The sequence below is a fragment of the Solanum tuberosum genome, unplaced genomic scaffold (genome assembly GCF_000226075.1).
Source record: "Solanum tuberosum cultivar DM 1-3 516 R44 unplaced genomic scaffold, SolTub_3.0 scf00800, whole genome shotgun sequence".
Taxonomy (NCBI): domain Eukaryota; kingdom Viridiplantae; phylum Streptophyta; class Magnoliopsida; order Solanales; family Solanaceae; genus Solanum; species Solanum tuberosum.
This window is the reverse complement of record NW_006239709.1, coordinates 71860-84637: the sequence shown is the minus strand read 5'-3', so window position 1 is coordinate 84637 and position 12778 is coordinate 71860. Positions and strand designations below refer to the sequence as shown.

Sequence of the window (12778 nt, the reverse complement as noted above, 5' to 3'; positions counted from 1 at the left end):
ACTCGAGCATGAGAAATTTGAAACTCTTGGAGGTCTCATAAAAATAAAATACCCTTTGCAATACGACTTTACTAGGCAGATTGAAAAATCATCTAATTTTTACACATTTCATTGACAGATAGGCCACTTACTATAAAATTACGTTCACTCCTCGAAACCCATATGTCTCAGTTGTGTGTGAATAATTTGTGTTTCAGATTGAGACAACGATAGTTCAAGTAGGGAAAATAAATAACTTATTATTCGAATGTAAAATTCGCAAAAAAAAAAGTGATATTCAAATATATTTTATGGGACTTGCAAGATATTGATGTCTGATGTGGAACTTTTGAAGAATGAAAATATATTTTCAACACGGTCAAAATTGGATTTGTCAATTTCATTTTCCTCGAATTTCTTGCATCAATCCGAGTAAAATGAGGGACAGTTGTTGACACCCAATTTTGACCATCCCCGATAACGATTAATTTTCGAGCTTCTTAGATTTCAAATGATTTAAAACAATTAGTTTTATAAATTTTAAAAAAATAGTTTGCAAGTTATTTTAAATAAGTTATGTCACTTATTATAATTTTTAGACAATACTTATATTTTACATATTTTTTTATATATATAGTTAATATTAATATTCAAAAATTGTCTCAAAAAATATATATTTTGTTTTAATTAAATATTTGGTCAATTAGTTTAATTATTCATTAGTTTATATTTTCGAGTCATTAGTCTATATTTGAGTCAATTATTTTAAGTTTGTTAAAATTAAGAAGCTCGTTAATTAATTTTTGATAATTTATCCTATTTACGATTTTAGCCATTTTATTCCACATCCTTTCAAACCTTTAAGAATCCAATATTGGGCCCTCCTCTCCCAATTTTTCAGCAAACAAATGACCCATTCCCAGGCCCATTCTCAACCTACCCATTCCCATCCCCCAATATACATACAACAGCCCATTCCAAATTCAACAGAAACCCATACCAAATACCAAACACACCAAAAACCGACCCTGTACTGTTCTTCTTCCTCGCGTGACCAGCAGAACGCTCCAGTCCAGCGTACCAGGCGACCAGAATCGATCCAGCCGCGTGGCTCTTTCCTCTCTCCCTTTATCATCCCGTACGAAAAATCTTCCAGATGTCTCCATCTCCGCACCTCACTCGTCCTTTGATCAAAATCGGATGGTTCCCTTCATTTTTCCGTTGAAATTGTACAAGGATTCGAGCTGTCCAACCTTATCTCTTAAATAATTCAAATTTCGAATTCAAATCCGTCCAAAATCTGCCCGTTTCCCCCTCTCCTATTTGCCTCCTATATAAACCCTCTCATTCTTCATGGTTGGGGAAAATTTGGGAACAACTTTCATAGAAGGAAAAATAGAAGTCGAAAACTATTGGAATTAGGAACAAAGCTATAGCAAAAATTACTAGTCATACATTGTTTCAATCGATCAAAATACATAGAAATGGACGCTTAACGATAAGAGCTCGGGAGTTTTAGCTTTGAGGTTTCCATCTGTTGCTGTCTGTTGGAGTTTTGTGTGGTGAAAGCTTCTCCGTCGGCTCGTTTTCGTCCCAACTCGCTGCCCGGAAGAAGGTAACACCTCCTCCTTTATAATATGTTCTCGCCTTTTATATTTCGAAATCGTGTTTTCACTTTCTCGGAGGTCTGTGTTGCTGTTGTTTGTCGTCGAATCCATTTTCTTTGTTTTTCACCGTCCTTAAGCATGCATCGGGTTTCATTCAATCACGCTACTGTTAATGTGTTTTTTTTTTCTCTTGCTTTTCAAAATGAGGTAGAATCTTGAAAGCTAATTAATATGGATGTTGTATGTTGAATATCTGTTGTACGTGGGTTGTTGTTATTGCTATGATTTTCACTTTGAATAAGCATGTCCATCTTTTTTTTTTCTCTTTAGTCTTTACTAAATTTTGCAGTGTTAAGGTCCTATTTTTCCTCACCTTTGGAGATAATGCTAGTTCAGTCTTACTTTGCTAATATTGTGTATCGGTTCGGTTCATGTCTAAAATGTTTAGCTTCTTTAGTATTATATAGCTCTGTTGCTATCTCTCCCAATTATGCAAAGCTTAATCTTCATTTACTTTTCATTATTTGCAATCTGCTATTGATTAGAAAAAAAGAGTGGTTACTTGGATGATTTCGAGTTATGTCAATTAGCGTTTGCTTATTACATTTTTTTTAGATTAAGATTTCTATTAATCCCATGCATTCCGATTTGAATTCGGTGATATCGTTTTCCAGCATAGGAGGCATGTCTTGGCCTAATTGCTTTCTGTTAATCATTGTTGGAAAACCACATTTGCTCCTTTTGTGATTATTATTGTGACTTAGTGTAGGTATAAAATGTGTTTATTATGTCACAAGGTGTTTGTTTTGAGATGGATTTTGCAAAGCTTTGTGTTGATTAATGTCTTGTTGTCCTTGGATGCCATTCTTCATTAATTGCAAAGGACACAAATGTTTGGTTCTTTAAAGTAAATTTGTTAGGAATTGTATCCCTTTAACCCCTTGCTGTTAAATTATAGTCTAGGAGTCATATTCCCTTTAATTCACTGTTAGTTTGTTTGGTAAAGCGATAACATTCTTTGTTCCATAAAGAGAATATAAATAAATCTTTTAAGTGTCTTGCATTGTTTTGTTCCATGGATGTGCTTCATTTTTTATTTATTTTTTCAAAACATAGTTTCCTCAAGTCTTAATGTAAGTGTATAAGCAATCATCTATTTGTGCCTAAGTATCTTTTGTTCAATTTTGGTTGATATTTGCATTTAAATCAATCTTCCTTTAGTCATTTGTTAATTGTGTTTTCTTTTGTTTTATTGCATGAACTTTTGAGTGAGTCCACCGGACTCCGCCTTCTTTCTCGTGCATTGTGTCTTGAGCCAAAGAGGCTCAATCTCTTTCTTTCGAGTCGGAATCGAAGTACAAGTGCAATTGAGAGATTTCAAGCCCCGAAAGAGGGGTGTATACATGATGTATACACTAGTTATACCTGAAAAAAGGGGGATACAGGTTCGAAGACGAAAATACAGGTGAAAAGTTGATATACGGGAACAATGCAGACATATGGACACAAAATACAACCTGTATACACTAGTATACATTTAGTGTATACAAAATCTCAAAGGCCAAATATGGGCCCCCAAAAGCCACAATTTCAGTTTTTTGTATGGCATTTTATTTGGGCCAAAAGCCCATTTATTTTTAGTATTATTTTGCTAGTTTTTTGTATGGCATTTTATTTGGGCCAAAATCCCATTTATACATTTGATTGCCCTCTAACCCTAATCGAAAAGGACACATGGAGGGTCAACAACACAAATAAATAATCCCGAATTATCTTATAATAGGTGATTACCTCCCATCTGCCTAACCAGTAACCACCAGTGGCACAGTTACCCAATACCTATGTTGGTGGGAGGTTACACGTACCCGGTGAAATAATCGAGGTTTTAAACAAAATGCACACACACTAGCAAATGAAAGTAGAAAAATTTCATGACAAGGGAAGAAAGGAAGTCATGCCAAGATTGACTTTATCAAATGACAAATACATTGTTTGTAGCTTTTGGACAATTATTTATCACTCAAAGAAGACCAACAAGTGATTGCATCACAGCATTCTTGGAGCAAAATTATGTACATAAAACTTACAGTAATCATGCTTTATGTGTGGTGAAACTCCATAAGAACTAGTCCAAGATATTGACATCAAGGATTTCTAAGTGCAGCCAATCTCTTCCCCAGTTCATCGATCCCCGAACTGCCAGCACGAAATGATTAATGAGATCAAAGAGTATGAAAAAAAACACTTCATACTAATACGATATGATTATTTACAGGAAAGAAAAATAGAAAACCAAAAGAGCAACATACTTTATCTGTCAGTGAGCAATACACTCAAGATGTCTAGTAATTTTGCTCGAGGACACAGTAGTACTTGAGTCAAAATTAGTTCATCATTTACCATTATTGCCTAGTTGTAATAGCTCCTATTATGTATTCCGTTTTTAGTCTCTATACTCTCCTTTTCAATTTTTTAAAGTAGCTCAGACAAAGTTGGCCTACAATTTTTGTGGTTTTAATTGTTTCACCAAATTGGCAAGTTTGAACTGCCAAGAGCTTGTTAAAGATTACACTCAATTTGTTGAGATTAAAGTGATAGCTCAGATCAACAGCTCCAACACCAAGATAGTCGAGTGAAGACTAGCACGGCTTTAACTAGGCTAGCAATTTCTAGCGAAGGACGCATGTGAATGAAACTTAGCTCTGTAGGTTTTTTTTTCTTTCTTTTTTTGAATATCTGAGAAATATGTTGTTTCTAGCTTCAAACTCGATGGATATTTGAGCCTCTTCCCACTGTCCTTCTCCATTAAAATACCAAACTTAATTCATCAATAGAATTTGAACCCATGTTGTGTGCCTACCACACATTCATCTTCGTTACACTATCTTTATGGTTTAACTTCATTGTTCAAGATAAATCATACTTTTCTTTCAAGTCCTGCCTTCAGAGCAAACTAAGGGCAATAAAGTAACAAAAAGACTATATCAAAAGAAAATGAAGACGAACCTGCTTGATTCCTCAGTCCTTTTTCCAGAAATTTTGCCCTTGGGAGCTGCTGACAACTGTCCAGATTAAAACACGGGATCTTCAATTTAACACGGTAATTGTCGGCACTTAACACCTTTCCTTCTTGCAAGTAAAATACTACTTTTTCCAATGTGAAACAATAATGCAAAACTAACCTGTGAGGCAACATCAATTCCAATTTCATCAAGGACCTGCAAAAATAAGATCGAGTTAACAAGCAAGAAGCCGATAAGTAGGTGGGACCATGTGTAAAGAAATTTAGTATATATATATTTTTTAATGCATTTCATAATTAATTGATTTCTAGAAAGAATATTCCACATTCAATCGCCATTCCATTTTCAATGAAAATACATATGCAATATATGGTGCAAAACTTCGTCACCATTTGAATCTGAGATCCTGGGGTCCTAAATGGACTCTACTGAACCTCTAAACAATCAAAAAGGTCCAAAACATACCCCGACGCAGCTTCCACCTTTAGTGTGAGGGACAAATTTGGACCTTTTTTATTTCAGGGGTGTATTTGAGATAGAAGATAACATTGGGGGCTTTTATGAGCTGACAGATTAGTGAACGACATATATAAGACAAATCACAAATATTAGGGGCAAAAAGAATCCAGAATAATACATTCTATTAAAAAGACAATGATCCTAAAGACACCCATAATGACATTGCAGGACCATCGTTTATTTACTAGGTGACCGATGTATTTGAAGCTTTGGTTTTCACAGGAAAGGATAAGCATTCCCAAACTTAGTGCGAGTTTTTATGAAGACTTGCATCACTAGAGCAATCAATACGTAATGGATATTTTCAATTAAATCAACTACTAAGATAGCATTAAGCAGTGTTTTCAAAAACGTTTTTGGGGCGAGTTCTAGGGCCAGTCTCAGGGCGGTCCGGGGCGTAAATTAAAGACGTAGATCCATAAGACGTAAGTCCTAAAATTTGAGGCATAAGCCCCGGTCATAAAAACGCAAGTCCTGGGTGTAAAAACGTACGCCCGGGCGTTTTTAATTTATCTTTTTGAACTTTTTTTGCTTTAAATCATATTTTTATTATTGGTGTAATGATATTTCTCAAATAGTAATTAATACTTTTTTTCTTCATTATTGATAATCAATACTTATCTCAAATAAAAATCAAAAATCATTGAAAGGTTTAATTTTGCTTACTTTATAGTAATAAAACTATAAAATTGAATTTACATGAGACTAGGCCCCGTAGATCTATGCGACTTACGCCCCGAGTCTCGGGGCTTACTCCTCGCCCTGTACTGTATAAAACGCCTCGCCTCACGCCCCCGCCTTTTAAAACACTGGCATAAAGTAAATACACATTGCTTGGTGCACGTCCACTAACTATTTTCAGTCATTACAAAATGGGGATTTTAAAAGCATACCTGATTTGTCAAATCTTCAGTTTCCTCTTCTGCTTCGTCATCATCTATAGCATCATCTATGGCATCTGACATCATTTCAGTCTACATATACCAACACCATATTATTGAGTTGACTTCTAATAATCTGAGTGGACATGAAGGAGATATGATTTTATTTTAGAATCAGTAGGTAATGTGCAATCAGTCTTACCGTCATATCCAATTGAGCTGATTGCCTCTGGAAATCTTGCATCACCTTCGCTTGCTTTGCAGGGTCCATTTGCTGCATTGAGTCAACTGATAATTATTAAAATTTAGAAGGAATGATGGTGACTTCACATACAACACAAAGGCCATGTTTTAATGAGTAATATGAAAATAAACCAAATAATGGAGGCAAGAAGAAAAAGGAACAAAGAAAAGAGGAGTCGAGAAACACGAAAAGATCAAACTGCTAGTCCCAATATAACCCACATCTTTAATTTATCCACAAGGAGCTAAGATGGTTCAAGAGAACGAGAAGTAGCATCCCACCAACCAGTGAAGAGTGCAAGAACCCTCTCATCATGAGATTCATCTCCATGTATATGAAGATGAACACAACAACATACCTAGTGTAATCCACCAAATGGTGTATGGGGAGGGTGGGGTGTACGCAAACCTTACCCCTACCTTTGTGGGTAGAGAGGTTGTTTCTGATACACCATCGGCTCAAGAAAGATGATTTTTCAGAAAAGTGCAAGCGTAAAAAAGTTACGATGAAAATATTAAAGACAGAGAAGTACTGACATCAAATAGTAAAGAAAACCAAAGAACAAGAAACAACAATAGTAATAAAATAAAATTGGAGAATAAGATAATGCTAGCACAATAGTGATACTACTGGCAAGGGAGTAGATAGGTGCTCCAGGCTTGACCCACGCTCTACCATTGGAAAGGGAGAGATCGCTCGACTACATACTAACCATCTACCCTAACTTTGACCTCCATATTCTCCTTTCTAGGGCCATGTCCTCGTTAGCTGAAATGTGTCTTGTCGTGTCTAATCACCTCTCCCCAATTCTTCCTCCGCCTACCTCTCCTTAGACCTATCACTGTCAACCTCTCGCACCTCCTCACTGGGGCGCTTGTGCTTCTCTTCACAAGCCTAAACCATCTCAAACTCGCTTCCCGCATCGTATCCTCCATAGAGGCCACCCCACCTTGTCCCGTATATCTTCATTCCAAACCTTGTCCCTCCTAGTATGCCTAAACATTCATCTAAGCATTCATTTATGCTACCTTCATCATCCGAATGTGAGAGTTCTTGACTGGACAACACTCAACCCCGTACAACAAGGTTGGGCTAACAACCACTCTATAGAACCTACCTTTAAGTCTCAGTGACACATTTTTATCCCATAGGACACTAGATCCGAGCTTCCATTTCATCCACCGTGCTCCAATACGATATGAGACAACCTCGTCGGTCTCCCCATTTCCTTGAATTATAGCCACGTGTGTATGAAGATGAGTTTATATTTCATTCTTTTTTAAAGAATAAAAACAATTGAGATTTTTTTTATGCTTCATTCTCTCATACAACAACAACAAACCCAGTGCAGTCCCAAAAGTGGGTCTGGGAAGGATAGAGCGTATGCAGATCTCTCAAACAATCAAATGTAAATATTAAATTAGATAGCATGATCTTTGGCCATCAAACCTTATTCATAGCATTCATAGCCTTAGTGGCTCCTTTCATGCCTGCAGCAACCGAAGATTGGGCAGATATTGCCTGCAATGGGCATTAAGCTTTTCAAATGCATCCGTAAAAGAGGAATGAGGAACTGAAATCAGTAAGCATGTAGCATGAACTTGGAGGAGTACCTGTGTGTGAGTCGCTATACCTCTCATTTGAGCCCGACTACCTTGCAAGTTGGCTATTTGCTGTCTAAGCCTGATTAACTGACGTGCTAGAACTTTTGTTGCTGTCTGAAAATGCAGAGAGAAAAGCAGATGACACATGAGTTTTAATTGATATAGTACCATCCGAGTATTCAGCTGTTACTTAAGCAGCAACACGATAAATTACAACTGCTAATTAAGTCTCCAGGGGTGATGCTCGAGACCCACCTCATTTCCAGTTTTAGCAGTCCTTTTTATTTCAGCAACAAGTTTTTTTTCCTGTTCCATGAAAGAAAGAAATAAAAATATCTCTTATTGATGTGATATCGTGTGAAGAACCATAAGTAAAGGAAGTGTGATATATATGAAAAGTTATACAAGCTCTAAAATCGCAAAAAAAGTGTATCTCATGAACACACGCTATGCACTTTCAAGAACAGTCATCAGAAACAAGATCTGGACATACCTCTGATTGTAAAGCAGAAATTTCCTTCTCAATACCTACATCACAATATTAAAACTAAAATGAATTACTCAACAGTTACTTACAAGAAGCACTTCCACACCAAAAAGAAAATTGTGGATATCAGTGTGATGGTCTTCCTAACTTGCCCTCTATATTGACAGAGATTGTGTGCGTCTTCTGATGGGAAGGAAATTACAACTTATAAATGAATTATTACCATATGAAATCCCCATTCACAGAACGTGGTTTAACCTACTTTACCTACGATTGGACGTCATCTCATCCAGTTCCCTAACATGTTGAAGCTAACATAAAGTTGCCCAAGTAGAATGGATGGCATATGTATGTATATTCATTTGAAAGAAATGGGTAATGAAAGAAATTTGTCCATAGTTACAAAAATTGTGCGAGCCAATCCAGGCAGTGGACAATTTAGCTTCCCCCATCCCCATTCCACAAAGAAAGATACTTTGCACAAGAATCTAGCAATTCACTATTGAAGACTTTACTGTATACTTCAATCTCTAATAGACACAATAATGAATTTCCTAAATGCAAAGGTAATCCAACCTAAATAAAGATCAAGAACATCTTGTACATCCTTGCACAAATAGAAAGGTCTTGGTTGAAAGTAATAACACTGTTGTGGCACCCAAGGGTGTGGCCTAGTGGTCAATGAAGTGGATTGAGAACCATGAGGTCTCAGGTTCACTTCCCAGAGGAGGCAAACAACTAGGTGATTTCATCCTCTCTATACAAGCCTTGGTAGATAGAGTTACCCAGTACATGTGCTAGTGCCGTGTAGAATTAATCAAGGTGTGTGCAATGCCAAGACACTATGGTTATCCAAAAGAAAATATTAAGCACGGTTGTCATTTATGATACAAGCAGCTACTGCAGAAGACACTTAATAAAAACTGGAGCATCTTATACAAGGTATATCAGGCCAATTTAAACAAAGATTCAAAAAGACCTACTCTTGTTTGGAAGACCTTCCAAAGGCTTTCGTGTGTGTGGATGTTGAGATCAATAAACTTGTTAAATCCTCTGCCAGTGAGTTACTCTATTTACTCCCTAAGCCTGTAGAGTCACTGTTTATCTCACTTGTATACCTTAGGTTTACAATAACATTACTTTCTTTTCTGATTGGAATTAATAATACTTTCTATCAACTATCCAAACCAATATTGGCATAGCTCATAAAGCCCCCACAATATCATCTAGTACCAATGACCTAAGAATTTAATAACATATCAACTGTGTCTCAATCCAAACTATGCAGGGTACAATATGAGTTCTTAGTATTTAGAGTATTCACACCATAGTTTTGACTATTTTTACATTGGTCGTGCATCAACCAACTGCAAGCCTCCTCCTTTTACAACTACTTAATGATCTAATGTATTCCAAAAAAAAGTTACAGTGAGAATGAAATGCCAAGGTCGAATATGCTAAATACAATTCAAATACTACCTTGCCCCTTGCATTTTTTCTCATCATTCTACACATTATCAAATTATAGAAAAGGTGAAGAAAAGGCCAATGATAAATGAAATTAAAATAGAATAACTAATCACGGAAGTTATAACAATTGAGGTAATGCAGCTTCAGCCAGACAATATTTAAAGATAGTGTGTACCTTTCAACATATTTTATAACTCCCCTTTGAAATTTTCTATAACATATATATACAGTGGCAGATGTAGCTTACTAGCAACAGGTTAACCCGAACCAACTATTTGGATACAGAACATGGATATATATGTCTTTGTGTGTGTGAAACCACTAAAATTTTAACAATATTCCCTCCATTTCAATCTGTTTGTCTTACTTTCTTCTAAGTCAGTCCGTTTCAAAAAAGAATATGGCAACTCTTTAATTCTAACTTTCCACGTGACATGTTTAATACAATTATATTCTAACTGAAACCGAAGGAGTATTATATTCCCAACCATAATTTCAGAAGTCGAATAAGTTATGTGTTAGGAACATTAAAGACCAAACCTGTCAAATTTAAATCTTGGATTCACTTCTGCACATATACATATAGTTCAATTTTGAGACAATGGATGTCCTATGAGCTCAATGTATCTTGTTTTCAGGGGAAAGGGGGAACAAAAGTTTAAAATTGTTTTACCTCTGGTGGCATGAGTCAGTTCTCTTCTACTCTCCCGAAGCGCCTCTGCCATAACAAACAAACAAAAAAAATCAAATCTTGAGCTCAATATTATGAATGATCAAACACCAAGAATCATAAAAACATTCAATCTAACTAAACCTCAATCCCAAATCAGTCCCACAAAGTGGGGTCTAGTGAGGAGGGTGGGGTCTAGTGCGGATTTTGATTATAATTTTAAAAATATTTTATTAATGACAATCAAAATTTATTTATCTACATAGACAATAGAGAATAAGAGATATAAATAATTACATAAAACGTATCCTTTTAACTTGGCTTCAGTTGTCATCTACGTCTTTCAACTTTGAGTGTGCACAACTAAATAATTAAATTATTTATATATATATATAATTGAACAAGTAATACACACATTTTACATGACAATTCACATGAGATACACTCGAAATAATTTGTATTATGTAATGTATGACACATATTATGGTATGTATAGAATGTGTGTATCTACGTGTTCAATTTTATACAAGTTTAACTGCCTACTTGTTCAAATCCATAAGTCGGAAGGTATAAATGTCAGTCGACACCAAGTTAAAAGCACGTTAATATATTATGTCTAAGAGATAAGTAAAAATAAAATATGCATGTACATAATACATTTATACATTCGTACTTAATATATGTAATATTAAAATAATAATCATAAAAAGAAAAACTTTCTATAACATATATATACAGTGGCAGATGTAGCTTACTAGCAACAGGTTAACCCGAACCAACTATTTGGATACAGAACATGGATATATATGTCTTTGTGTGTGTGAAACCACTAAAATTTTAACAATATTCCCTCCATTTCAATCTGTTTGTCTTACTTTCTTCTAAGTCAGTCCGTTTCAAAAAAGAATATGGCAACTCTTTAATTCTAACTTTCCACGTGACATGTTTAATACAATTATATTCTAACTGAAACCGAAGGAGTATTATATTCCCAACCATAATTTCAGAAGTCGAATAAGTTATGTGTTAGGAACATTAAAGACCAAACCTGTCAAATTTAAATCTTGGATTCACTTCTGCACATATACATATAGTTCAATTTTGAGACAATGGATGTCCTATGAGCTCAATGTATCTTGTTTTCAGGGGAAAGGGGGAACAAAAGTTTAAAATTGTTTTACCTCTGGTGGCATGAGTCAGTTCTCTTCTACTCTCCCGAAGCGCCTCTGCCATAACAAACAAACAAAAAAAATCAAATCTTGAGCTCAATATTATGAATGATCAAACACCAAGAATCATAAAAACATTCAATCTAACTAAACCTCAATCCCAAATCAGTCCCACAAAGTGGGGTCTAGTGAGGAGGGTGGGGTCTAGTGCGGATTTTGATTATAATTTTAAAAATATTTTATTAATGACAATCAAAATTTATTTATCTACATAGACAATAGAGAATAAGAGATATAAATAATTACATAAAACGTATCCTTTTAACTTGGCTTCAGTTGTCATCTACGTCTTTCAACTTTGAGTGTGCACAACTAAATAATTAAATTATTTATATATATATATAATTGAACAAGTAATACACACATTTTACATGACAATTCACATGAGATACACTCGAAATAATTTGTATTATGTAATGTATGACACATATTATGGTATGTATAGAATGTGTGTATCTACGTGTTCAATTTTATACAAGTTTAACTGCCTACTTGTTCAAATCCATAAGTCGGAAGGTATAAATGTCAGTCGACACCAAGTTAAAAGCACGTTAATATATTATGTCTAAGAGATAAGTAAAAATAAAATATGCATGTACATAATACATTTATACATTCGTACTTAATATATGTAATATTAAAATAATAATCATAAAAAGAAAAACATTTTTTTTTACCCTCCCTAGGAGCTCCCACCCCTTTTGCTTCCATGGTGACTCGAACTCGCAACCTTCGAGTTGGAAGTGAGGGGTGCTTACCATCCGAGCAGCTCCCTCTCGTCAAAAAAAAATGAATAACATTTTATTTTGCAACAAGCTCATAAAAGAATTATTCTTTATAAAATTAATGAATTTAAATAAAATTCTATAAATATAAAAGTTAAAAATAAAATATTATAAATATATAATATAAAAAAAAAAATTGTATGGTGGAAGAATTAAAAATGACAAGGGTAAAATAGACTTTGCATAGAATAAAGAGGGAAGAATGCTTGTTTCTCAAAGTTGAGGGGGGAGTTTGATTTTTAAGCCAAAGTTCAGAACTATTAAATAATTTTTACACCCT

At 35.0% G+C, this 12778-nt stretch overlaps 1 protein-coding gene across 4 annotated transcripts; it reads right to left on the bottom strand.

The window, feature by feature from the left end:
* Positions 1-3529: 3529 nt before the first annotated feature.
* Positions 3530-11740, bottom strand: LOC102586046 (vacuolar protein sorting-associated protein 2 homolog 3-like). Of its 4 annotated transcripts, none has more exons than XM_015305465.1 (10): positions 11666-11740; positions 8351-8385; positions 8113-8163; positions 7867-7980; positions 7703-7774; positions 6212-6283; positions 6022-6102; positions 4769-4804; positions 4593-4648; positions 3530-3782 (listed from the first exon to the last, which is right to left on the bottom strand). In XM_015305465.1, exons 1-10 carry the CDS (start codon positions 11715-11717, stop codon positions 3731-3733), a joined length of 621 nt encoding a protein of 206 aa, XP_015160951.1. In that variant the 5' UTR covers positions 11718-11740; the 3' UTR covers positions 3530-3730. The 4 variants fall into 4 exon arrangements, with proteins under 4 accessions (XP_015160951.1, XP_006367501.1, XP_015160950.1 ...); XM_006367439.2 differs by having other exon boundaries at positions 7867-7971; XM_015305464.1 differs by lacking the exon at positions 11666-11740 and adding an exon at positions 10488-10562.
* Positions 11741-12778: the final 1038 nt, after the last annotated feature.